The sequence below is a fragment of the Pipistrellus hanaki genome (assembly GCF_964339955.1).
Source record: "Pipistrellus hanaki genome assembly, chromosome: 9".
Classification (NCBI taxonomy): Eukaryota; Metazoa; Chordata; class Mammalia; order Chiroptera; family Vespertilionidae; genus Pipistrellus; species Pipistrellus hanaki.
In genome coordinates, this window is record NC_140511.1 from 21,435,356 (window position 1) to 21,463,205 (window position 27,850).

At 38.7% G+C, this 27,850-nt stretch overlaps 1 protein-coding gene across 1 annotated transcript; it reads right to left on the reverse strand.

Moving 5' to 3' along the window:
- CFAP300 (cilia and flagella associated protein 300) lies at nt 1–27,817 on the reverse strand. Its single transcript, XM_084893597.1, has 7 exons — nt 27,682–27,817; nt 27,409–27,490; nt 19,052–19,124; nt 10,272–10,438; nt 5,299–5,471; nt 2,123–2,189; nt 1–1,334 (listed from the first exon to the last, which is right to left on the reverse strand). Exons 1-7 carry the CDS (start codon nt 27,798–27,800, stop codon nt 1,206–1,208), a joined length of 810 nt encoding a protein of 269 aa, XP_084749723.1. The 5' UTR covers nt 27,801–27,817; the 3' UTR covers nt 1–1,205.
- Between the last annotated feature and the right edge of the window lie 33 nt (nt 27,818–27,850).

Genomic DNA, 27,850 nt, shown 5'->3' on the forward strand with positions numbered 1-27,850 from the left:
TTTTGTTTTTCATATGATTAAAAAAAAACTATGGATATTATGAACATATCTGGAAAACACTCACTCAATAAATTAACGTGCCAAGCCACTGTGTTAGGTATTAAAAGTCAAACTCTCTTTCCTGACCTCTATACTCAGCTTGCCAGTTACCTTCCAGATATATCCACAAGTTCAAATCCAAGATTATCATCCTTATTCCTACAACACAGAAACAAATATTACAAACTTTCCTCTCCTTAAAGTCTCAACGTTACTTGTCAATTACTTTTCCCATTAAAAATATCTAAGTTAGATATTCATTTTATGAATGTAACGAGGAAACAGTACTAAGAGACCTGTTCTTTATTCTTTTGCCAACTTAATAATACCACCAGAGCAACTCTCTATGTTTACATGCAGATCTTGTACTAACAGTAGGCAGCTGCAATTTTAATTATTATGTGCTAAAAGAGTTTACAATTACTTTCAGAACATTCTTTTTTAATTGAGGATTTTGAGTGGGACAAATGAAACAAAGAAACTGTTATACTTTTCACAGCCCTTGAGATATAAACCTTTATACAATGTAGAAGTATAATTAAATAAAATTCAAATTTAAAAAGCTAATAATTCATATTAATGATACGTAGTAGAGATGTTTAAGTTCCTCCCACAATTTCAATCAGGAATTAATTAGCTTCTAAAATAAAATAAATGGAAAATTAAGGACTTACTTGAATTCTAATGCAACAAATATTAACTAGAGTTTTAGTTCTTTGTAACTTCTGTAAAAATTCTCCAAATGTATTGGTATAGACTATGTTAGGGATAGAGTCTATTTTCTATATTAGCTTTCCTATGTTAGCTTTTTAAAAGACAAACTTAAAGAAAGGCATGTTGGCTCTGGCTCAGTTGGTCGAGTGTTGTCCCATGCACAGAGAGGTTGCTGGTTTGATTCCTGGTCAGGGCACATGCCCGGATTGCAGCTCAATCCCCAGTAGGGGATGTGCAGGAGGCAGCCAATGTTTCTATTTCCCTTTCTCTCTCTCAAAATCAATAAAAACATATTTAAAAAAAAAAGCATCTTGCCATTTGCTTCTCCTACGTGGGTTCTTTACATTTTCCTTGAATTAACTTGCAAAGTAATTGCTTATCTATAAATAAGTATTAAAATAAAAATTGGTAAATAAAAATATAGTAAATATAGATTATCTGAAAGAATATTGCTAAGACATATCTCCCACGCCATAACAGTGGTATAAAACATGAACATGACGCATGATAGGATCCACAATAAAGTAAGAAAATGTCTGTTCGTGACTTTTTCTTGAAGGGTAGCACACACCAACAGAATCCTGAAAAAGATAAACTTAAATTATTTAGTACACAACAGTATTCAAATAATAGTCAACATATTTAACTAATATATATTGTTAAAATGTCATGAAACATATATCAAATCTTTGACCATAAGTTGGCAGTTAAGTAATTAACAAAAATATTGTTAGTCTACTATGCTAATAATACATATGTTGATTACTACACAAACATGCATCATTTTTTACCTTAAGGAATTTGTAGTCTAAAAGAAAATCCATCTTCTGAAAAAGTGCTTATAAAGTGCTAATATTGCTAAAATTTCCATTTTGCAACTTTCTTCTATCTTTGCTTTCTTTTAAAACATGGTCCATATAATAATGAGGGACTATATTTCTTTATCAATAAAAAGCAACTAGCCCAGCACAGTAAATACTCCATAAACATTGAACTGATTGAATGAAGACACTTTTGTATGCTACTAAAATTCAAGCATCCAATTCTGTGGTACAAAGACATCTATGGCATTCTTATTTATTTAACCTATAAGTTGTGGTTTGACAGAGAACTATGATTTACTTTCCATGAGTCACAGATTTAGCTCTTACTAAGGACTATTATTAGACATGTACAACAGAAAGGAAGGTAGGGGGAAAAGTTCATACTGTTCTCCAAATAAAAGCATACCTTAAAATTAACAAAAAGCTAAATATCACCATCTTTTTTTCATAGGCATAGCATAGCCCAACTTGCTAACTCCAATTGTAACAACCCTATTAATAGCAGGTATTTAAGTTCATTGGTAGTAAATTTCCTCTCCACTTACATATGCTGTAACTTTAAAGATGAAAGAGGTAATTTGTATTTCCTTGGTTTGAGGATGCTTTCGAACACTAAAATAAGGGAGAAAGATACATTTTAAATGTATGAGCATTGGCATAATACATTTAGTATTTTATTATGTTATTATCATATGTAATATGGAAATATATAACATCCAACTAAAGTGATTTAAAAAGGGTGGCAGCTGTGGTTTCATTCAAGGGTGATGCAAAGTCAACTGAGTTGTAATTGCAAAAATCTGAATTTTAGAAAGTTGGCATCAATCTGAGATTCAAACGACATGACTCCAAGGCTAGAGACAATTATTGGAAAAATGAGAATTGGTAAAAGTCAGATTGAAGTGTAGTGAACTGGAAGGGTAGGTAAATACACATTAACTAAAGAACTACACAACTTAAACTCAAATGCCAGTTCTGTCACTGATGTTATATAAAAAATATTATAAACAAATAAACAAACAAACATTACCAATATATATCAGAAAGCAAATTGAGGATAGAGGAAATAAACTACAGAAAATCTACATGTAAATATATATGAACTATATTTATAATGTTTTATAATCTGCAAATACCTTTATATAATTTACCTCATAAAGATCAGACAACTTAGTGAGGTAGGTATCAGTTAACCAATTTTATAAACAACTAGAGGCCTGATGCATGAAATTCATGCAAGAGTAGGTCTTCCTTCCCCAGCTGCTGGCACCGGCTTCCCTCTGGCACCTGGGACCCAGGCTCCCCTCTGGCTGCTTCCCTCACAGCCCCAGCTTCATCCAGAAGGTCAGTCAGAAGGACATCTGCTCTAATCAGCATACGGTAATATGCTTTTATTATTATTGACTAGTGGCCTGGTGCATGGGGCGGGGGGGGGGGGGGGGGGGCGGGGAGTGGGGAGGGTATGTCCCTCTCCAATCTGGGACCCCTCAGGGGATTGGGCCTAAAATGGCAGTCCGACATCCCTCTTGCAATCCGGGACCACTGGCTCCTAATCTCTCACCTGCGTGTCTGCCTGATTGCCCCTAATCACTCTGCCTGCTTGCCTGCTCACCTCCAACTGCTCCCTCCCTGGCCAGCCTTCTCGCCCCCAATTGTCCCCCCAGGGCTGCAAGGGAGGGCATTTAGGGGTAACCAGGCCTGCAGGGGATGGAAGTTAGGGGTGATCAGGCTTGCAGGGGATGGAAGTTAGGGGCAAACAGGCTGGCAGGGGAGCAGTTAGATATCAATCAGTCTGGCATGGGAGTGGTTAGGGGGTGATCAGGCTGGCAGGCAGAAGTAGTTAAGGGCAATTAAGAAGGCAGGCAGGTGAGCAGTTGGGCAGCAGTCCTGGATTGTGAGAGGGCAGTCGAACATTCCTCGAGGAGTCCCAGATTGGAGAGGGTGCAAGCTGGGCTAAGGGACACCCCCCTCCCTGTGCATGAATTTCGTGCACCGGGCCTCTAGTAAAGTATAAAAAGTTATAAACATTTGCCTATAATTAATTGAACATTTGATTATATAAAAATGTTACTTATAAAAGATTTTAAACAACTTACATTACTATTACTTAATGTTTGTTTGTTGTAATTTCCTTAAGGTCAAGGACTATCTGATGCTCCTTTTGCAGTCTCTTTAGGCTCTAAAGACTCTGAAGCTTAGAGTTTGGCAGAGTTCTGTGCACAATATTAACACTTACTGAATTTATATTTGTCTGTAAGATATCCTGAATTTTGGCTACTTATTTCATTAGTCTTTGAGGCATACTTTTTCTTAGCACCCAAAGAGTATAGAAGAGAATCACAAATAAAAATCCAGAAAAGGGAATGTTGGGGAAAACAGAAGGTTCTAAAGTTACTTTTATTTCAAATATCTCCAATAGAATTTCCTCCTCCACAGGGCATGGTAGTGAGGAATTCCACAGGTTCCTGTGGCTGATGAGAAACACACTGGTGGCAGTGGCGGTGGTGGTGGTGGTGGGGGGTTATGTCTCGGTAGGATGAGAAGTGTCTGCAGGGAGTGCTACAAGTGGTCTTGTAAGTTTTCATGAGCTGCAAATGGTAAGAACAGAATGTTTGATGTAGGTATGTGTGTGCTTTTTCTGTTTCGAATATATCTCTTCCAGCAACCTTTAATTATTTTTTCATAAAAATCAGAGTTCACAAAAATATTTTTGTTTTTAAAACCATATATTAGAAATTAACTAAAATAAAATAGCTAAATCATGTAGTTTTCTGTATAGCTATATGATACATGAAATAGATAAGAAAACTGAGGTGTTGAGTTTAAGTAAGTAACAATCAGGAGTTTGATAGAAATAAATTTTGTTGTTTTCCTGGTAAAATAAATTTTGTAGCTAAACTCTGGGGCCCTTTGTTTCACTTGTTCCTATCCCCTTTGCCTATAAAGATGATCTAATATTTTTATCATGGAAAACCAAAGAACTTCCATTTTACTTAAAATTAAAGTATAAATAAAAGATATAAAGTTTTTATCCTCATTTGATCTTCGTAAAGAAAAAAAAAAACATCTAGTAGAATATTTAAAACAAACTGGGATTTGGTATTAGTTTAAAAAGTAAAGATTACACTTAGATGAAAATTCTTCCAAAAATTACAAAGGTAAATTAACTATTAGTCGAGCAAATTCAAACATTCTGAGGGATCTTTCTGTTCTCTTGAGATTTAATCGGAGGCCTGGGGTAAAAAAGGAGACCTGGAAGATGGCAGTTGCTAATGAGGAATGGAGCAGGTAACAGGTCTGAATGAGGAAACAAGAGGCAGGTGAAGAATGAGGGGACTGAGCACTAAAAGAGGGACAGGGAGCCCTAGCTAGTTTGGCTCAGTGGATAGAGTATCAGCCTGTGGACTCAAGGGTGCTGGGTTCAATTGCAGGAGAGGCAGCTGATCAATGATTCTCTCTCATCATTGATATTTCTCTCTCCCTCTTTCTCTCTGAAATGAATAAAAATATATTGGCGGGGGAGGGGGACGGGGAAGAAACAAAGAAATCGAGACATTTTCTAGCCTGGAAGAGGAGGAGGCTATGAGGAGGACAGGGTAGTACCATTTTTATTTACTTTGGTTGTTAATTGGACCACAAATGCTGGGTAATCCCACCATAGTTTAACAAATAATTTAGTCTGCTAACTAGAGATTTACATATTGTAATCTAGCAACATTACCTTACTAGATCCTTATAGATAAGCTTTGTTGTTTCCAGATATGGATTAATCACATCCTCATATTGACAAAGAGCTCCACCAAGGCAGAGATGTTTGAAAAGACAAAACAGAAACTCTTCTCTATCTGGTTGGCTGAATATTTCATATTTTTCTGAGTCTTCCAATAGCAAAACCTATGTAAGATGATAAATTCATCTTAATGTAACATAATTCGAGGTTCTAGTTTTTGCAAATTTCAATTTATATAATCTTAGTCCTATTTTAATAACCAATCCTGAGAACTGGTGAGAATGATTTGTGAGATTTGCAGTTTTCACCCCCATTTTATCCATAGGTACTGACCTTCCGTCAAAGAAACAAATCTAAATCTAAACCTAAACCTTCTCTTCTACTTTATTTCTTTGTTCTAGTTTGCCATCTTCAGTAATTGTTTTAGCGCTGTTGCAATTTATTTTTGGGTCACCTTAAATCTTACTTAGAAACAGCTTACTTAGAAACAGCTGGACCACAAATAAAAGAAGTTTCTCCATTGAATTAGGTCTATAGTCTTTGCTTCTACGGAGGCTAAATGCAATAGTCATTTTCTCTGTCCTCTCACTTTCCGGTGTTTGGGTCACTACTTTCTTTACCCCCACAGTTACCCCATTTTGAACTATTCAGGTAATTAGAGCCTCATAACCACCTCTCCCTTTCCTGCTCTCTTTCAGAAAACAGTTTGACTAGGTGTGATTTTGGGGATTTTCTTATATCATTGGGCAGTACAAGCAATTGATTAATTTGTTGACCGTGGTGGACATGAACAAGGTGATGAATGTATGCTATAACATATATTTATTTTATTAAATTGTTTATATCCCACATACTTTTTAAACTATGGTAAATACCTAACAATAAAATATAGATAAAATAAACATAATAAAGAATTTTAAAAACTCTTACTAAGAAATAAAATGGGAAGAGAAAACAAATACACATAAGGAACTCTAAATGGAGAAAAGCTATAAATACCATTCATACACTTAACATCACCATACAAATAGAAGAGGAAAATGTAAGATATATAATAATCACAGCCAAGTAGCAAGAAGTACACTTAATTAGGAAAACTGATAAGGCTTAACATTTTATTGACCCCAATCTCAAATGAAAATTCATCACAATGTCACTATATGAGGCATTTTAAAAAATAATAAACTCTAAGGTCCTGTGTATATAAAGTTTGCTTATAATAACTTGATGAAAGCCAAAGTATATACCGTATAGTAAGATAGATAAAAGAAGTGGTCTGTAGTTCACTGCTCTCTGGGTGTGACACTTGGACATCTCCCTTCTCTCCCTTCCTCCCTTCTGTAAGGAATGATGTGATACTAATGCCCAAGATCTGGCTTAATACTAAAGATCTGGCTTAATACAAGAGTAATTAAAGCCCTTAACAGTAAACAGTTTAAACATATGGTGATGGAAGATGATTTGATTTTGGGTGGTGGGCACACAATGGAATACACATCTCATGTACCAAAGAAAGGTACACTTGAAACCTATATAATCTTATTAACCAATGTCACCCTGATATATTTAATTTTTTAAAAGAATGAATTGTTAGCACATTCCTTATGAGCACTCTCATATGTTGAGTTGATTGGCTTATGCAATTTAAAAATTACAATAATTAGCCCTAACTGGTTTGGCTCAGTGGATAGAGCATCTGTCTATGGACTGGAGGGTCCCAGGTTCGATTCCAGTCAAGGGCATGTACCTTGGTTGTGGGCACATCCCCAGTAGGAAGGAGGCAGCTGATGGATGTTTCTCTCTCATTGATGTTTCTAACTCTCTATCACTCTCCCTTCTGCTCTGTAAAAAAATCAATAAAAATATATTTTAAAAATTACAATAATTAGAAATTTCTTTGGAATGAATGGTAAACAATAACATTCCATGGTTGATCTTCCTCTCCATTCACATGTAGATCTGTTCAATGATTTGGTATGTAACAGTTAAGTAGCCAACTTCTGAGCTGCCGTCAGAAATGAGGTTATTATCGTAAGTACTTACGTTACACAGTATTGCCAGTAAAATCCGTATTGCTGTACAATGGGGGGCCCTTTATATTTCATGCTAAATCTGCAAATAATTTATTTTACAGCTGGAATGCAATCAAATTAAAAGAACAGAGTAACAAAGAACACAGGAGCAAAATATACAGGCAACTATCAGAAAAATGATGAGTCCCAGCACTTTCTGAATAAAGGTGCACTATTCATGGCATAACTAAGACAAGCCACAGCAGGCAGTTTTAAACAGAATACTCTATTGGAAATCAAATCCTCTTTCTAAAAGAGTCCATTGCTGTAGAAGTGTTGTTAAAACTCTCCAAAATTAGGGGTAAGGGCCTTGAGCAAAAAAATTTAACACAGTTCAGTGACAGAGAGAAGAGCTGAGATTAACTGTACCCAAAAGGAGAGAAACCCAGATTAGACGAGACACTTTTTGAATAATAATTTCCAATACATGGTAAGAAGGAGTAGAAATTAATATCAGATCCTCACTGTATAGTATTTATATTCTTATTATATATAAATATGCTTCACTTAAGACCAAACTCATTCAATTGGATGAGTTTGGTTATTCTCAATTAGTTCATTTTATTTTCTTAAACTAAGAATTATCTTAGGCTTTGTACTAGTGCAGATCAATGTATAGACTAGCTGGATGCCTCCTGGTCTCCTACAGACAGGATTGCTTGCCTATTATGGTACATCGGTAGCTTCTCTAGTTCATTTATATATGGATTTGCAACACATTAGACTTGCACATCTTCCTTTTGCTTAATGTAGAATAAGAATAGTAATTATCCTACCTAATAAAAGAGTAATATGTAAATTGACCATACCTCTGCTACACCACAAGCCATGCCAACCAGCTAATCAGGAGCAAATATGCAAATAAACCCAACCAAGATGGCTGTGGCCAGGAAGAGAACAAGAGGCTTGGGTTTCCTTGACAATGGAGGAACCCAAACTTTCCACCTACCCTGGCCTGCCTTGGCCTCCACTTAAGGCTACCAAGTTTCAATGATGGAAGATAAATAAATTCCAACAGAATAGGCTGTGGCCATGAAGCAAGCAGGAGGCTTGGGCTCCACTCCAATTATAGAAGATAAATAAATCTCAGATACCAGGGCCTCCGCTTGGGTTGCCGTGGGGCATGGCCGGCCTGCAAACCACCACAGGCCCCTTGCCCAGGTTGCCCACAACCCAAGGGAACCCCCACTATGATAAGGGACACCCTCCAGGGTGAACCAGCTGAGCCCCACCCATGCACTAGGCCTCTATCCTATCTAATGAAATAATAATATGCAAATTGATCATCACTCCAACACACAAGATGGCTGCCCCCATGTGGTCAAAGATGACTGCTCCCATGTGGACACAAGATGGCCACCACAAGATGGCCAGCAGGGGAGGGCAGTTGGGAGGGACCAGGTCTTCAAGGAAGGCAGTTGGGGGCAATCAAGCCTGTAGGGCAGTTAGAGGTGACCAGGTTGGCAGATGAGGCAAGTAGGGGGCGACCGGGCCTGTAGGCAAGGGCAGTTGGAGAGGACTCAGGCCTGCAGGAGAAGGCAGTTAGGGGCAAACAGGTTGGCAGGGGAGCAGTTAGGCATCAATCAGGCTGGCAAGGGTCCCAGATTGGAGAGGGAGCAGGCTGGGCTGAGGGACACCCCCCCCCATGCATGAATTTCATGCACCGGGCACCTAGTCAATTATAAAGTGGCAGAGCCTGGATTTGAACCTATGTCTATTTGATAACAAAATCCACTTTGTAAATACTCTTTCTCAATAATTAAAATAATGATAATATTTCAACAGCATTTTATACCTTTTAAAAAGCATATTTAAATGCTTTGCCCACTAAATTTTTTTCAATGATTTCAGGAAGAAGGTAGAATGGACATTATAAAAAATTTATTGATTTTAGAGAGAGAGGAATGGAGAGGGAAGGGGAGAAAGGGAGATAAAAATAGAGAGAGAGGGAAAGAGAGAAATTATTTTTTCTCTTATTTATGCATTCATTGGTTGATTCTTGTATGGGCCCTGACCTGAGATCAAACCCACAACCTTAGCATATCGGGATGAAGCTCTAACTGAGCTACTTGCACAAAGCCTAGAATGGACAAGTTAATCTCTACAGGTAAGATTTTGAGGCTCAACATATTGAATGATTTATCTATGGTTATTATCTTGTACATAACTCAGAAATTAAGTAAAATCATCCATGTCTTCTGATTCCAAGTTCAATACCCCACACTAAAACAAAAATTAACTTAATCAAATGGCTTTTTTTGTATATATTTTATTGATTTTTTACAGAGAGGGAGAGATAGAGAGTCAGAAACATCAATGAGAGAGAACCATCAATCAGCTGCCTCCTGTACAACCCCTACTGGGGATGTGCCCACAACCATCCGCAGTTGTGGGCACATCCCCAGTCCGCAGGCTGTCGCTCTATCCACTGAACCAAACCGGTTTCGGCAAATGGCTTTTTAAAAAAATCTCAGAGAGGAGATAAAAATATTATTTTACTCCAGACATGTTTTTAAATACTCGTTTGGTATGTGAAGAGCCCCACATTGAAGAAAAATAGCCATCTATTACATAGGTCAGCGTTTTGTTACCTTACACTACTGAACACTTTGGGCCAGATAACTGTTGTGAGGGGCTATCCTGTGTATTGTATGATGTTTCGCAGCATCCTTGGCCTCAACCCATTAGATGCCAGTAGCACCCAGCTGAGAACTATTGAAATACACAAATAATTAAGTTGATAGTAAAAGTTTCATCCAAGAAACCTGCCAATGTACTGATCATTATTCATTGTAACAGGTATTTTGTGGGTTTTAGACAGGCAAAAGTTTTTGATATGAAGCATTTTCTAAAATAAAATTTTATTGTGAAGTTTAAAAATTCTGTACTTACCTTTCGTAATTCATCAGAAATTTGAAAGGGATCACAAAAAGAGTCTAAACATTTAACAATATGTCCATTGTCTCGTACAATATCTTCATTGTATAATCGTTTAAAAAATGACATTGAAAGCTGTGTGCAAGGAACATTTATAGCTTCAATTTTTTTCACTTCAGTTCCTGAAAAAAGGTATTTTATAGACATATAAAAATTAGTTTAATATTTGCAATTATTTCCAAAAAAAAGCATAACTATGCAGAGATTCAAAGTAATGACCATCAGGCATGTTTTGATATATTTAAAAGATACATTAAAGAATTTTGTCAAATTATTATTTTACAGCTTTTAATTTTTATTAATCATTAAAAGTTTATGTCCTAGACAGTTTGGCTCAATGGATAGAGCATCAGCTTGCCAACTGAAGGGTCCTGGGTTCAACTCCAGTCAAGGGCATGTACCTAGGTTGCAGGCTCCTTCCCAGCCCAAGCACTTGTTGGGGGCATGTATAGGAGGCAACCAATCTATGTGTTTCTCTTGCATCCATGTTTCTGTTTTTCCCTCTCTCATCCACTCTCTAAAATCAATGGAAAAATATCCTCTGGTGAGGATTAAAAAAAAAAAATCATTAAAAGTTTAAAATAAAATTTTACCATTTCAGGCCTAGATGAAGGATATGTATATTAGAAGTGCCTTAAAATGAAATAGATTTTTTTTGTGTGTGTAGTAGTAGATTTTTAGATCAGTTTTAATGCATATATCAGAATTGCCTATAAAAACACAGGAATTAATGACTTTGGATTTATATTATGTTTAATGCATATTACAAAATTTTAATTGACATAACTAATGGGTATTTCTAAAGTCATTGAGGATGTCTCATAAATGTCCCATTCCATTTAAAAATGTCTTTATTGTACTCTCATTTACAGTGTTTATTGCAAAAAAAAGTTTTCCTTTTTAAAATATATTTCAAACCAGGCCCCAATCAAGTTATCACAAGTTTGAGATTAGAGAAATGTGAAATCATGGTGTTTTGTCTATTTTTCTCTTGTAGTTCTAGCTCTTCCCCCTTCCCACTTACTTCCTGAATATGTCTTTCAGTGATGGATTTTGTTATTAGAAGTTCTACCAGCCGAAACCGGTTTGGCTCAATGGATAGAGCGTCGGCTTGGGGACTGAAAGGTCCCGGGTTCGATTCCGGTCAAGGGCATGTACCTTGGTTGCCGGCACATCCCCAGTAGGGGGTGTGCAAGAGGCAGCTGATCGATGACTCTCTCTCATCGATGTTTCTAACTCTCTATCTCTCTCCCTTCCTCTCTGTACAAAATCAATAAAATATATTAAAAAAAAAAAAGTTCTACTAAATTACAGAAATACATGAAGGTTAAAGTGAGTACTTTTATGATTTCCTTAATGAATCATTCAATTCCCCCTTGTATGCATCCACATATACACATGCTCTCACTGAGATATAGAGGCATATTGGTCTTCTTTCTTCCAAGTTCTATGGAGATTGTAGACTGAGGTATGGTGGTTTTTGGTGTGTCTTCTCCTCATACATTTGCCGGACCTTTAACCCAAGAAGTTGCTTGAGATTCAGAGGAGTAACATTGGCAATTATTTCACTTCCTCCCTCTGGCTGTCCACCTAGAATCCTGCTAGGACCTGAGCTGGGTTAGTGTAAAGGCAAGAAGGATGCCCAGAGCCAGGAACTACAGATACTCAGCAATTTCAAAAGCAATGCTGCTAAGAAAAGCTCCTTGTGTTTTAGAGGCAAAAATCTTCTGGAGGAATAAAGGAAAAAGCCCACAGAAAATGATAGAGTAGGTCTAAACAATATTAAAAGGTCAAAGAACAAGAGCAGTGGAGAGCAAGACAGTCTTCAAAAATAGGTTGGTGGCCACAGAATGAGAGATAAACATTGAGCAACCTGCCTTTTTAACAGATGTACCCGAGCTCTGATTGAGGAGTGACAGGAGGGTTTGGATGATGGGAGAAGGTAATTAAATACAAACTACTTAATCTGAGGCATAGAAATAGCATTTGTTATGGACTGGATTGTGTTGAAACCCCAACCCCCAATGTAACAGTATTTGAACATTAGACCCTTGGAAAATAATTAGGGTTAGATGAGGCAAGGGTGTAAGTTTAGGACTTCAACATATGAATTTTGAAGGAACACAATTCAGACCATAGCATTCTGTCTCTGGACTCCAAAATTCATGTCCTTCTTATATGCAAAATACATTTTTTCTATTCTAACAGCACTAGAAGTTTTAATCATTCCAGCATAAACTCTAAAAGTCCAGAATCTCATCTAAATATCATCTAAATTGGGTCTGGGTGAAACTAGAGGTATGATTTATCCTGAGGCAAAATTCCTCTCCAGCTATGAACCTGGGAAACCAGACAAGTTATGTGCTTCTAAAATACAATGGTGAGACAGGCATAGGGATAGACATTTCCATTTCAAAAGTGAGAAGTAGGAAAGAAGGAAGGAATAATGGTTCCAAGCAAGCTTAAAATTTATCAAGGCAAATTCTATTAGATTTTAAGCCCCAAGACTAATCCTTTTGGTTCAAAGCACTGCCTTCCAGATCCATAGGGCAGTGGCTCCACCTCTGTAACTCCTCAAGGTGAGGTATGTTGTTGAAACTCAGGGGGTGGCTCTGATGATCTCTGAATTGCATTCTCAGTTCTTTTCTTTTATTGAGAAACTAGAGGCCTGATGCACGAAATTCGTGCAAGAGTAGGCCTTCCTTCCCGCCCCCGCTGCTGCCACTGGCTTCCCTCCGACACCTGGGACCCCGGCTTCCCTCCAGCCACCAACAGGCACCCAGGCACCCTTTCCTTGCAGCCCCAGCTTCATCCAGAAGGTCGTCTGGAAGGAGGTCCAGTCTAATTAGCATATTATGCTTTTATTATTATAGATAGAGCATATTTGCAGCCAAATGGCTCTATGGTATAATTCTGTAGGATCTAAGATGTTTGGCAGTCTTCATTTTGTCTTTTGTTCAAACTGTCAGTGTCTTTGCTAGTATAATCCCCATTTATCTCATTTTCTGGCTTCTGCTGAAATGGCCAGTTAAGTCCATAAATTGAATCCTATACTATTTATCAAATGGTAGCTTAGTCACACTCTTAGTGTTCTCTTTAGAACAAGATTTCTTATTTTTTGCAATAGGAATATGCTGAGAATTTCCCAAATCTTCAAGCTCTGGTTCCTTTCTGCTTAACAATTACTTGTTCAATCCATTGCTCTCCTTTCATATCCTATATAATAAAAGGCTAATATGCAAACAGACCAAACCACGGAACAACCAGAACAACCGAACCAGTTGCTATAACATGTGCTAACTATCAGGGTAGAACATGGCAGGCGTTGGCCGCAGCAGGATGGTGGAGTAGGTGAATGGGGGCACCAGACCAAGGTGGGTGCAGGTCACTATCATCAGGGTGAGCCTCTGGTGGTTACTGAAAATTCTTTGCTCCTGTGCGCCACAGTCCTGCCTGGCACTTGTATCGGCTGCTGGTGCCAGCCCTGCTTGCATCCACTGCCAATGCCAAAGCCACTGCTCACACCTGAAGCCAGCGCCTCCACTTGCACTCACTGCCGGTGTCCTGCCCGGCGCCTGTCCTCATCACTGGGCACCATCAGCAGTTGTGAGCAGCGGCTATCAGTCCTGATTGCCCCTGAGGCTTCTCCACCTCCCCCTGCTCCTGAGGGACGATCGGGGCAGCAGCTGCCACTCACACCCACTGATGGTGCCAGCCCCACTTGCACCTCTGCTGGTGCTGGTCCCAATCACTCTGCGCCTTCAGCGGGTGCAAATGGGGCCAGCACCAATAGTGTGTGAGAGCAGCAGTAGCAGCAGGAGAGGGGCTGCCAGCAGACAGGACAATGGGTGGGATGGGGGGTGGGTTGGGTGGTGGAGGGGCTGGGCAGGGGCACAGAGGATGGGCCAAGACCTGCCCCTGTGCCTATCCTAGCCTGTAGCCCACAGTTCCTTTCAAGATGCACAAATTCATGCACTGGGCCCCTAATTTTACTATAAGCATTCTAGAGGAACTAAGTTGACACTTTGTTTAGAAGTTTCCTCAGTTAAATATCTAATTTTATCTACTATCTGAAGCATAGTAACCCCTATCTTGTATATAAAAAACAAAACAAAAAACTTCTGTTTTAATTCTCTGCTATTGTTAGATAGTCCCTAGTCCTGTAAACTCTGTCACTTTAAGACAGTCTGTTATTCTGTAAAATGACTTTGTTTTTAGTTCAAATAATAGAAAAAGATAAACTTAACTATCTGACCTTGCAAGCTAGCCATCCAATGTAATAGACTAAAACAGACTAATCTGATAATAATTATGCCAAATACAAACCCATTATGTATTCAAGGTTACAACTGTCTGTAACAATGACTCACACAGAGCCCTTTGTAATATCTGCAAACAAAGAGGCTCAAAAAGTGTAAATATGGGAGACTTCCTGTACGGGTTGCTCAGAGATATGGAAAAAGACACCTCCTCTGGGCCGAGCAATAAACGGCTCCTAATTAATTGGCTCATTGAGGCGTCTTGGATTTCATTCAATGATTTATGATACAACATATCCACAAAACACCAAAAAAAATTCAACCAAGTTCTCTGCCATTTTAGGACAAGGATTGCTTTCCCACCAGTTTCCAATAACATGTCCCTCATTTCCGTCTGAAACCTCACTAGAATCAACTCGAACATCCTTATTTCCAGCATGCATCTCAAAATTCATCCAGCTTTTACCCATTTCCATTACACAGTTTCAAAGCCACTTGCACATTTTTAGGCATTTGCTACAGCAGCACTCCACTTCCAGTCTATTTTAATTAGATAAGGCTGCTATCACAAAATACCATAGACTGGGCGGTATAACAACAGGCACTTATTTCTCACAGTTCTGGAGGCCGAGATGCCCAAGGTCAAGGTGCTGGCTGATTTGATCCCAGATCCATAGGGCAGTGGCTCACCTCTGTGATTCCCTCTTCTTGGTTTGCAGATGACTTTGTCCACACATTGCAGAGAGCTCTGCTATTTCCTCCTCCTTTTATAAGGGCACTAATCCCATAAAGAGGACCCTTCAGACCTCATATAAACAGAATTATATCCTAATGGCCTATCTCCAAATACCATCACATTAAAGGTGAAGGTTTCAGTATAAGAATTTTGGAGGGACATAATTCAGCCCATAGGACATGCTATCTGTTATGTAGGAATTTGGTTACACTATGTTTCTAGCATTTATAAGATATATAATGCATCACTGTGTTCATACAGAAAGTTAAAAATGTACTATTTTTCACCTGGGATTATAATACACTGTATGTCTTGTTTTTGTGTCCAAGTTGGCGCTTTTCTGGCAACTTCATTAATGTGGAAGTGGCAGAGGTAGGAGGGTGCAGTGGTCAAGGTTTTGGATTCTGGAGCCTGGATTTGAATCTCAAGTCTATGCAGCCAGCTGGGTAAAACTGCAAATTATTTAGCTCATGCCTCTGACTCCTTATTTGTGAAATAAAAATATATAATAATATCTTCCTCAGATCTGTTTTGAGAATTAATAATGTATATGATGCTCTGAGCTGAGCACATAGAAAGCACCCATTATACGTAAGTAAAGAAGGGCAAACTGTCTAAAGGAAGGAGCAATGGCAGCTGGCTGAGAGGTTGAAACAACACTCACTGGCAATCAAGAAGTGCAGCCAGTGGTGAAGGAGGTTCCCTCTCACTTTCTTTATCATTGGTTCACTTGCTAGAAGAATGTTCTCTCTCTCTTTAAAAAGCTGTTTCTTTTGGTTTGTCAGTTTATAATATTTCTTAATATCCATAAATGAGTGAGGCCATGTGGTATTTCTCTTTCATTGACTGGCTTATTTCACTCAGCATGATGTTCTCTAGTTCTATCCAGGTTGCTGCAAATGATGAGAATTCCTTCTTTTTTATGGCAGCATAGTATTCCACGGTGTAGATGTACCACAGTAAAGCAACAAGCAGACTGTAAAATTACAGCGGGGAGATCTGGGGGAGATAAGAGATCAACCGAAGGACTTGTATACATGCATATAAGTACAACCAATGGACACAAAACTCTGGGGAGGGAGGGTATATATGGGAGGGGGGGGCAATGTTAAAATATGTACACAGATAATAATTTAATAATAAAAAAAATAAAAATAAATAAACTGCCTACTAAACATAAAAAAAAAAAAAGCTGTTTCTAAGAGATCAACCAAAGGACTTGTATGCATGCATATAAGTACAACCAATGGACACAAAACTCTGGGGAGGGAGGGCATGTATGGGAGTGGGGCGGGGGGCAATGGTAAGATATGTACACAGATAATAATTTAATAATAATAAAAAAGCTGTTTCTTCGGGCCCCCCAGGGGAAAATCAGAGAGAAGATAATATTTCAGAAGAAGAGAAGTAAGTAGGTGGAGAAAAAAACAAGCTAATGGAAGAATACTAGCAATCCACTAGGAATGTCTGCTTCTGAAATGAGGGCTACCTCCTCTGCCCTGTTTTTCAGAGTACTTCTAATTGATTCTGCCAGGAGCATGTGGAGTTTTAGAACCTCTCTTTTGCAATGTCTTTTTTAAAATTTAGAAAAAAGTGAGTGTTTTGTGAAGTATGTACCAACATGGGGGAAGGTTGAACACTTTTCTCAATGGACCTTATTTTTGTAAATGAATTGACTGGTTACTGTAAACATGCTTTATAAACACAGTGATACATGGCTCTAATTATTTCCTTTTGAAGACTTTGAATTGGTAAATACATTTGGTCAGATACTGTTTGACTTTGTAAGTGATCTGAAGATCATGCTGTACCAGCTTTTTACTCTATAAACTTTGCAGTAGTACTTTAGCCAAAAGCAATAAAATCTGACCCACTAAGTCTAACATCATGAACTGTTTGTAATCTTGTTTTTGACTAATACCAAGAAAAGTTATTTTAGTGCAGGGCTAATAGAATTCCATAAAAATGCAATGTAAGAATTCACTGAAACAACCCCATCCAATTTAAAATCAACTCGCTTGTTCTTGAGCACAAATTCACATCATCAACCAGATTTTCCTCCTAAATGGAATGATGATTGTTAAGAGGCCTCAATCTAAAATTTAAAATATAGTGTTCATGCATAAATTGATGGTTGCCAGATGAGAGAGGGATAGGGGATAAGTGAAAAAGGAGAAGGGATTTAGAAGTACAGATTGCCAGTTATAAAAACAGTCATGGAGCTGTAAAATACAGCATTAGGAATATAGTCAATAATGCTGTAATAACTATGTTTGGTGTCACATGGGTACTAGACTTATCAGAAGGATCATTTCATAAGTTATATAAATGTCTAATCAACTAAAACTAAAATAATGTACACCTAAAACTAAAATAATGTACACCTAAAACTAAAATAATATTGTCTGTCAACTTTAATTTTAAAATTAAAAATAAAATATTTTAAAAAATATATATTTCTCAGGTTTTTGTTTTCAAAATAGTCTTCTATTAACACTCTTAGTCCTTGACCTGAGAGTTATTTAGAGATTTGAATGTTCCTTGTGTCTTGGTAATTTTTTTTCAAGATTTCTAGCTGTATTTCAATGTACCATGAAAACATTAGCTATGTAAAGTTCTTCTTTTGAGAATTTAAGACTCTTCCAAGATTTAACATATTATTTTTTAAATTCAATTTATTATGGTTACAGAATTATTCTTTTTATTTTAAAAATATATTGTATTTTTATCATTGATTTCAGAGAGGAAGGGAGAGGGAGAGACAGAAATTGCAATGATGAGAGAATGAATCATTAATTGACTGCATCTTGCATGCCCCCCACAACCTGGACATGTGCCATGACTGGTAATAGAACCACTGAACCACCTCAGCCAGGCTGGTATTATTATTTTTCAATGCATGATCCATAGCCCAGCTGGCGTGGCTCAGTGATTGAGTGTTGACCTATGAACCCAGGAAGTCATGATTCGATTCCTGGTCAGGGCACATGCCTGGGTTGAAGGCTCGATCCCCAGTGTGAGGCATACAGGAGGCAGCTGATCAATGATTCTCTCTTATCATTGATATTTTCTCTCTGACTCTCCCTCTCCCTTCCTCTCTGAAATTAAAAAAAAAAAAAAATATATATATATATATATATATATATATATATATATATATATATATACACACACACACACACACACACACACACACACACACACACACACATATATATATATATATATATATATATATATATATATGTAAAAGAATGATCCACAGTGGCTAATTCCTTTCAGAAATCCATTCCCCTGCCCCACATGAGATTTTGCCTGAGCATCCTCAAACCAGTGGCGTCTTACCTGACCCCTTCTTCCTGTGCAGAACTGACCATTTCCCTCCTTTTGCTCCCACTGCTTTGGGAGCCCCAGTGATAAATTATTGCACATATTTTTCCACATATCAGAGTTTTGAGTACAGGTTTTCTTTTGTTCATCTTAATGTACCCTGTATCTGGCAGAGTCCATGGAAAGTACAAAATAAATACTTCCCCAATTAATGAAATGAGAAAAACTGCCCTTATGTTGCTAAGCCAGGAAAAGATGCAGGTCAGGCCTGGCAGAGCTGTTCATACTTGACTTTGATGTTACCAAACAAATGACTATTCACAATCTGTATTTTAATAAAAATTCCTGGGACAAAATTTTGTTATGACGGTAAAATAGTCATCTAAAATACAAAAATAAATTTTATTTACCTAATGTAATCCACTGTCCAGAATCTGAAAGTAACTTCAAATTGGGAATAACATTTGGGTCTTTGAAAAAAGCCTAAAATACAAATTTGAAGAAACAATTTAGATATATTATTATAAACAATAATAAGAATTAACTTCTAAAGTAACTACAGTAAAATCTCACTTAACTCAAACAGGGAAAGACAATTTTAAATCAGTAAAATGTCTAAGTAATAAATGCTTTATAAAGAAATGCAGTTTTTTATTTTTATTTTTTATTTTTAAAAAATATATATTTTATTGCAACCAAGGTACATGCCCTTGACCGGAATCGAACTTGGGGCCTTTCAGTCTGCAGACAGATGCTCTATCCACTGAGCCAAACCGATTTTGGCAAGAAGTGCAGTTTTGTTACGTTTAAGTTGGAACAGCATGAACAACACTATGTCAAAGTATAGATATCAATTAAATAAATCATTATTTAATAGAAAATAATGATTTATAGTGAAAAGGAGGAAGCTATATAATATTTGAAATTGGGTTTTCCTTCCATCTTCCTTTCCCAATTGTCTTGGTAATCACCACCACCCCTCCCCAGCTAGATCTAATAATGTTGGGAAGAATGGTTAATACAGAAAGAACATTTAGGTTTAGATGAGGAAGGTAAGTAGCAGGTTGGTAAATGTTTAACAATTGATATCCCTTCCTCACCCAAAACCCTGTTTTGTAACATCTGCTGATTTCCATGGTGATTCTATGATCTAATAGTTTAGCAATCAGCAAAGATTCCTGAAAATTTAGCAGTGAAGCTGTCCTGATATGGTACTCGCATAACACTGGATATATATAAAAATGGCAACTTTGAACTCCATAAAGTGAGAAAGGAGGGAGCATCCCATTCAAGGAAATGAAGTTCAGAGTGACCAGAGTCCAAGGGGCAATGGCCAGATGAGGTTGGGAGTTACACTAGACTAGACCAAGCACATCGAGACCACAGAGAATATTTTTGCAGCCCAGCCAATGTAACAGTATGTAAGAAACGTTTTAATAAAAATTTTGTAACTTAATTTTTATAATATCCTGTTATATGTTATTATTAATATCGAACTACAACGTTGGCTAATGTCTGATTACTATAATTGGGTTGCATTCATTTCTCTTAAGCGCCTCACCCGCAGGCACCCCATTTCTCTCCACTAACACTAGCAGCAAATATTTTAGCAGCTGATTGCCACATCATTAGTTTCAGACTGACTTGTTTGGTGTGCGCAACAGGAAATATTTCACTTTTGGAAAAAAAGAAAAATAGGTTCATTTGCATTATGCTTATTAATTTGTGCAGTTATTCAGTGTCTGGTAAGTTAATGTTCAAGAAAAAAGATTAATTTTTACTTAAATGTTCTATTATGTTAACAATTACTCATTTATTTCAGCCCTTTGTATTCAGAATGTCTCTATCAAAATAAACCTACGTTTCTATGAAAATTGAAACTTTTTTTTTTTGTGGTTCACATAAACTTAAACCTTGTTTATTTGGCCTGTGTTAGCTTTTGGCATGCTTGCACTAGACCTTGTAGATCAGGTAAAAAAAAAAAATTGTTTTAAATAATATATTTTTTTCTTTTTTAAATCCTCACCTGAGGATATTTTTCCATTGATTTTTTAGAGAGAGGGAAGACAGAGGGGAAGACAGAAATACTGATGTGAGAGAAACACATCGATTGGTTACCACCTGCAGGAGCCCGGCCAGGGAGGAGCCTGCAACCGTGCCCTTGACTAGAATCGAACCCAGGACCCTTCAGTCTGCAGTTTGATGCTCTATCCACTGAACCAAACCAGCAAGGGCCAGGTCAAAAAAATTTTATGTTGATCTAAGATTTATCTAGATTGATCAGTATTTTGAATTAAGTATTTTGAATCAGTATTTTGAAGACACTGAAGGATTTAAGCAGAGGAAAGGTGATTAGAGTCATTTTTTAAAAGAGTTAATTTTGGATGTAGTGTAGAGAATGAATTGAAGGGTATAGAGACTAGTTAGGAGAGAGGAGTATGCTATAATTTGGAATGTTTGATATTCACATCAGTCAAGCCCATAGCAAGTAGGGAAGTAGAGAAGTGAATGGATTCAAAGCATATTTAGGAGGAGCAAAGGGAGCCAGAAGAATCAAAAGTGACTCCTGGAAACTTTGTAGGAAAAAAAAAAACCAGGCAGAACACCTGTCATTTAATGAGAAAGGGACCAGGTGTGTGGGGTGAAGATGAACACATTCAACAAGCATTTGTGAATGTCAGTCTGCATTATGACAAGCAAAACAAAGTCCCTGTTGCCATGGAGTTTACAGTTAGTGGTGGAGGATAAAGGTAAACATGTTACAGGTATCATACACGCCCAATTACAAAAGTAAGTTTTTCCCAAAGTAATTCCTCAGAAAAACAGGAAGTTGTTGCCTTACAAAGTTTCAAAGTAGAGTGTGTGCACATCTATTTTAGCATATATCACATACATGTTTGAAAACAAACAAGTGTGGTTCAGATGGCTGGGGTGTAGGGGAGGCAGCTTATAGATGTTGCCGTCCCGGGCACCAGGCGTTGGCCTTTCAATGCCCAGTCAGTGGCACATGCCGGGTTACAGGCTTGGTCCCCAGTGGGGTGTGTACAGGAGGCAGCTTATAGATGCTCCTCCACCATTAATGTTTCTCTCTCTAAAAATCAATGAACAAGTCCTTTTTAAAAAACTCTCACCCTAGGGTATTTTTTTTCATTGACTTTTAGAGAGAATAAAAGGGAGAGGGATGGGGGAGAGAGAGAGACATCAATGTGAGAGAGACACGTCAATTAGTTGCCTCCCGCACGTGTTCCCACTTGGCCTGGGATGGAATCTGCAACCCATGTACATGCCCTTGACTGGGAATTGAAACCATGACACTTTAGTGCACAGGCTGATGCTCTAACCACTAAGCCCACTGGCCAGGGCATAAATTCTTAAAAAACAAACAAACAAAAAAAGCTGGAATAAATCTCAATCAATACTGGTTTTGAACACTTTTTAGAAATCTTCTGAACAAATCACTAAAGCAGGGAATTTAAGATTTAGTCATTTTGCAACTTACAAATTACATTTAAGTCATTATAAATGGAAGTAGGCTAAATGGCCTGCAATGAATTTATGTGGAGCTAATTGAACTAAGTCTTCATAAAGGCTACTTAAAGAAAGCAGTATGACAGCTGTCGTTGGGGTTAAAATTATACACCAAAGAATTAAAAAAAAAAACAAAAAACACCTACCTTAATGTATGCAAATATATTTTGAGTTTGTTAGAGAATTTCCAGTGAGGCATTAGAATGGATTCTCTGTATCTCAAATAACTTTAGGAAAGATGATGTGTTTGGAAAAATATTAGATGACTCATAAACTAATTACAGTGATAACAAATATAATGATGATAAAATGCATGTGAAGATTTGAATAAACTTGTTTCATAGAATGTGAGTTTGAAAAATACTTCTAAAATTAAAATATATTTCCTATATAATTCTTTAAAAATATATATATTTGATTGATTTTTACAGAGAGGAAGTGAGAAGAGGTAGAAACATTAATGAGAAACATATCAGCTGTCTCTTGCACACCTCCTACTGGGGATCAATCCCACAACCAAGGTACATGCCCTTCACCAGAAATAAACCCAGGACCCTTCAGTCACAGGCCAACACTCTACCCACTGAGCCAAACCAGTTAGGATTCTATATAATTCTTAATGTATGTCTACTGCACACCACACATGTGAAATATAAGTAGTAAACATTTCATATTTTTATCTATATGACACTGCTGGTTTCTAATTCAATGTCAATTCTCTCCCTTCCCTTAAGAAATCGAAACATTTACCCATGTATGTGCTCAGCTAAAAGTCTGCACTTCTAGTCTCTGTGGCATGTGGCAATGAGATGTATGCAGCCTGGTCATGAAATGTAAGCAGATGTGCAGACCTTCGGAGAGCCCTGTAAATTAAGGAACTTACCTGCAGTTTATGTGAAAGATCCCCCTTCCATTAGCCCCAGTCCCATGGTGAGGATGTCAACACTGTGCACTGAGCCCCGTGCTCTCCTAGGACTCAACTTATATTCAACTATCGGATATTGCCACTTAGACACACCTCAAATTTAGCATGTCTAGCACTAAACTCATTTTATTTGTTTGTATCATCTACCACTCCAGTCAACCAAATCTGAAACTTAGTGCCTTACTCTGAATATTTTACCAGTCCTTATGTATTGCCTTTTCCACAAACATCTCTCCAGGCCATTATGGTGCTTTGAATTTAGTGCCATTGTCTTAATTGAGATCATCATCATAATTGAGAAGCAGTTTCCAATTTGGTCTCATTGCTTTCAGACTCAGTCCTAACACACTTCCACCCTCCACACTTCCACCACACTGATCTCAGTATTTTCCATTTTACTGTCTTGCTGAAGACCTTTCAGTTGCTCCTCATTAGCTAGTAAAGCTTAAACTCCTTCGCATGGCTCAAGAGGTCTTCTAAAATATTGCCCACCCATCTGTCTAACATGGTTTCCTCGCTCTGTCCACCTGACAAACTTCTCCACTTCTTTCAAGTGACTTCTGTAAATGCTCCTCTGACCACTGCAGTCAGAAAGTCACTTTCTCTTTTGTGCTACCCCAGTACCTTGTGCACACACTTTGATATCACTGATCACTCTGCAATGCAATCTTTGGTATTCCCCTCTCCTTAACCATCTTGTTCATCAGCACAGACCTAGGAACCAAAGAAATGTTTGCTGGATGAATGTTCCCTTCCTTCTTTCCATCCATTTACTACCTCACAAATGAACTTGGAACAGAATTCATTTTTAAACTGAAAAATCCAGAATCTGGAATTCTGGTGTAAGCAATACCCTTTGTTCAGTTATGAGGTTTTGACATGGATGTTTAAGTTAGAAGGCCTGGATTCTGCCATTTGCCGGGCATTGTTGCGCAAATTATCTAACTATTCTGAGCTTTAATTCCCTAAGCTATAAAATGGGGATCGAAACGCCAAACTTACCAGATTGTAGGAAAGATTAGTGACAAATGTTTAAAAAGTGCTGAAAGCTAATATGGCAAACAGTAGTCACTATTGCTATAGAAAAACACTATGGCCCTAGCAGGTTCGTCTCAGTGGATAGAATGTTGGCTGGTGGACCAAAGGGTCCCGGGTTTGATTCCTCAGGCCCGGCCCCAGGGCCCATGCAGGAGCCAACCAATTGATGTGTTTCTCTCACACAGATATTTGTCTTTCCCTCTTTCTAAAAAGCAATGGAAAAATATCCTCAGGTGAGGATGAGATCATAACAACTGCTTTGGAAACTGTTTTCTAGTAAGGAGAGGGAGGGAGGCCACATGTGACCATATCTGAAGTCTCTTAGAGTTCCTTGGAAAGAGGTTCTGCAACTGAGGAGCTTGAGCCAGTGAGGGGCCCTGAAGATTCAAATCCTCTCCTGGGCCACAATGCTGTATTTCCTCCAAATTAGTTACACAAGTAACAATGATGATTGTATGAGTACATCTCTTTGAATTGAAATCTATATATATAAAAGCCGAAGTGACTGTTACCACAGATGGCAGGATGGTAGCTATGATGCACACTGACCAACAGAAGGCAGACACTCAATGCAGGAGCTGCCCCTTGGCGGTCAGTGTGTTCCTACAGCCAACCTCCCATAGCTGGCCAACCTCCTGGGTGCGAGCGCCCCCCCTCCCCCGTCCCCACGCAAAGCCGGCCAGCCTCAATAGGCCCCAATTGCTAGTCTAGTCAGGCTCAGGGTCCCCACCCATGCACAAATTTGTGCACCAGGCCTCTAGTATGGAAATAATAGTGTCTACCTCACAGGAAAAATAAATTAGGATTAACAAACATGAAAAAAAAAATCGCCTGGTATTAAGAAAATTGGTTGTGTTTTATGAATGAGTCTTGAATCTATTGATGAATTCTGTGTCTAATGCACAACCCATATGAATTCTACTCTCTTCTCCATGAAATTTTTCCCAGCACAAATGCCCTTCTCCATAGAGTGGTCTTTTTTTTTTCTTGCTAGGATACCTGATATATCCTCCATTATAGCAATTATTTTATTGTGTTGTAGAGAGTATTTTACATTTCTAGCTTCGAAACTGTATATGCTTTGCAAGCTGGGATCAAATCTTTTTAACACCCTAGAGCAGGGACATAAGTATTCAATAAATATTTATTGAGTAAATGACTTACATTAAAAATTTTGTGCCCTAGCTGGTTTGGCTCAGGGGATAGAGCATCAGCCTGTGGACTGAAGGGCCTCAGGTTTGATTCCAGTCATGGGCACATGCCCGGATTTCGGGCTCAATCCCCAGTAGGGGGTGGGTAGGAGGCATTCGATCAATGATTGTCTCTCATCATTGATGTTTCTCTCCTTCTCCCTTCCTCTCTGAAATCAATAAAAATATATTAAATTTTTTTTATAACACTCTCAAATTCAGTGAATAAAATTCTGATTTTTTTTTTTTAAATTATGGAGAGCCAGTACTGGCATAAATGAAAAATATAAAACTATAAAAATCTAACCATGAATATTTGAGAAATATTATTAATGTCATCATCAGTAGCATTATATTAGCATATTATATTAACATTACAACACTAGCTTAGGGAAAGAGAAATAGACATTTAACCCATTTACCCTCTGTTAAGGGTTGAATTAGTGTACCCACCAAAATTCATGTCCCTCCTGGAACCTCAGAATGTGATCTTAGTTGGAAACAGGATTGTTACAGATGTAATTAGTTCAGGGTGGGCCCTTAACATTCACTGGTGTTCTTATAAAGAGACACACACATAGACACATGAAGACAGACGGCTAAGTGATGCTGACATGGGTAGAGATGAAAGTTCTGCAGTGGCAAGCCAAGGTGTGCCAAGGATTGCTGGCAACCTCTGGAAATGAGGAAGAGGTAAGAAAGAATTCTTCTCTACCGATTTCAGAGGGAGCATCACCTTGCCTTTGGACTTTCGCCTCTAAAACTGCGAGATAATATATTTCTGTTGTATTTAGCCACTTATTTTGGGATACTTTGGTGCAACAGTGCTGGGAAACGAATATACCTTCACAGTAGACATATTGATTCATTCATTAGGCTACTATTTTCTTCACTCTTTATGAGAGGATCGCGTTTTTGTTTATTGACAGTCTTGCCACAGGCCCGTGAGATCCCTGAAAGCCTCCTATGGGTCTTGTTGGGTCTTGTATCCCCAGCACTTGACAACGTTTCCAACATATGGCAGGCCCTCAGGAAGTGCTGGTGAATGAGTGAATAAATCAGTGCCCCAAGGACAAGAATAGCAAAGATAGTATCACAGACCATAACAGTTTTTTCCATTTGACTGAAGAGGAAAAAAAATACCCCAGGAATTAAAAGTAATGTGACTTAGCCCTAACCGGTTTGGCTCAGTGGATAGAGCATTGGCCTGCAGACTCAAGGGTCCCAGATTCGATTCTGGTCAAGGGCATGTACCTTGGTTGTGGACACATCCCCAGTTGGGTGTGTGCAGGAGGCAGATGAATCGATGTTTCTCTCTCATCGATTTTTCTAACTCTCTATCCCTCTCCCTTCCTCTCTGTAAAAAATCAATAAAATATATTAAAAATAATAAAAGTAATGTGACTTAATTTTAACGAACACACCAGAACTTGTTTCAAGGGAGCTTTTTCCTTTTCAAAACACTTACTTCTAGTAGCTAAAAACCTTTATTTTATTATTATTTTTTGATTCCTCATTTGGTAGTGCTTTTCGAGCCTGTTCTCTCAGACAGATTGGATTTCCACAAACAAAAGTAATTTGAAGCTAAGCCTGGCGATTAAAGCGGGTGATAAAGCTGGGTTAACAAATTCTCAAATATGAGGTGTGCCTATTAAAAACAGAGGCAGAATTTTCCAAAATTGTAAATTATCTCTATGGAAGGATACTGACGATGTGCTAATGTATGGCGATGGGAAACGTAAAAGTTCCTTTAAAAACGTATCACGTGCTTTTCTCCAACTCCAAGAAACAACATCCCCACGTGGTGGAAGCTGGGGGGATTTAAAGTCAGTAGAGGCCAAAACCAGTTTGGCTCAGTGGATAGAGCTTCGGTCTGCAGACTGAAAGGTCCCAGGTTTGATTCCGGTCAAGGGCATGCACACTGGTTGCGGGGACAATTTGGGGGGGGAGGAGGTGGGTGATGCAGGAGGCAGCTGGTCTCTCATCGATGTTCCTAACTCTCCCTTCCTCTCTGTGAAAAATCAATAAATATATTTTAAAATCAGTTGAGACCCCGAAACTCTCCGGCCCCGCCCCCCATACCAACCATAACGAAGTCATCCTTCCGGTAGGCCCGGAACACCTGGTCAAACCCGAACGCCTGGGCCTGGATCCTGCCCAGCATGGACCTGGAGCACAGGAGGACAAAGTCAGCTTGGGGGGCCGGCCCCCCGCCACCCCGAGAGCACAGAGGCCACCCCCCACCCCCCGATCCGCGATCCGGGCCCCGGGGTCCCACCCAGGCTGGGCCGCCCTGCCCGCCGCCCGCCGCCAGCCGGTCCCCAGGGGCGTCCGTCTCCTCCTCGCCCCGGCCCCTCACCACTGGCGGAGCCGGCCGGTGCTCTCCTGCGAGCTCAGCGACGCGAAAGTTTTCTGAGGCAGAAACCTGAAGCCATAGCCACCCTGATCCCCCGGCTCCCCCGGCTCCCCCGCCGCCATCGTGGTCCCCGCAGTGGGCGCCGTTTCCATAGAGACGCGGAGGCCGACGC

What these genes read in the sequence shown, in the direction of transcription:
- CFAP300 (XM_084893597.1), bottom strand. Translation starts at nt 27,800, where the DNA reads ATGGCGGCGGGGGAGCCGGGGGAGCCGGGGGATCAGGGTGGCTATGGC. An exon ending in GGAAGGATGACTTCGTTATG is followed by an intron (nt 19,125 to 27,408) that starts GTTGGTATGGGG and finishes TTTGTATTTTAG; the next exon opens with GCTTTTTTCAAAGACCCAAA. An exon ending in TGGACAGTGGATTACATTAG is followed by an intron (nt 10,439 to 19,051) that starts GTAAATAAAATT and finishes ACCTTTTTTCAG; the next exon opens with GAACTGAAGTGAAAAAAATT.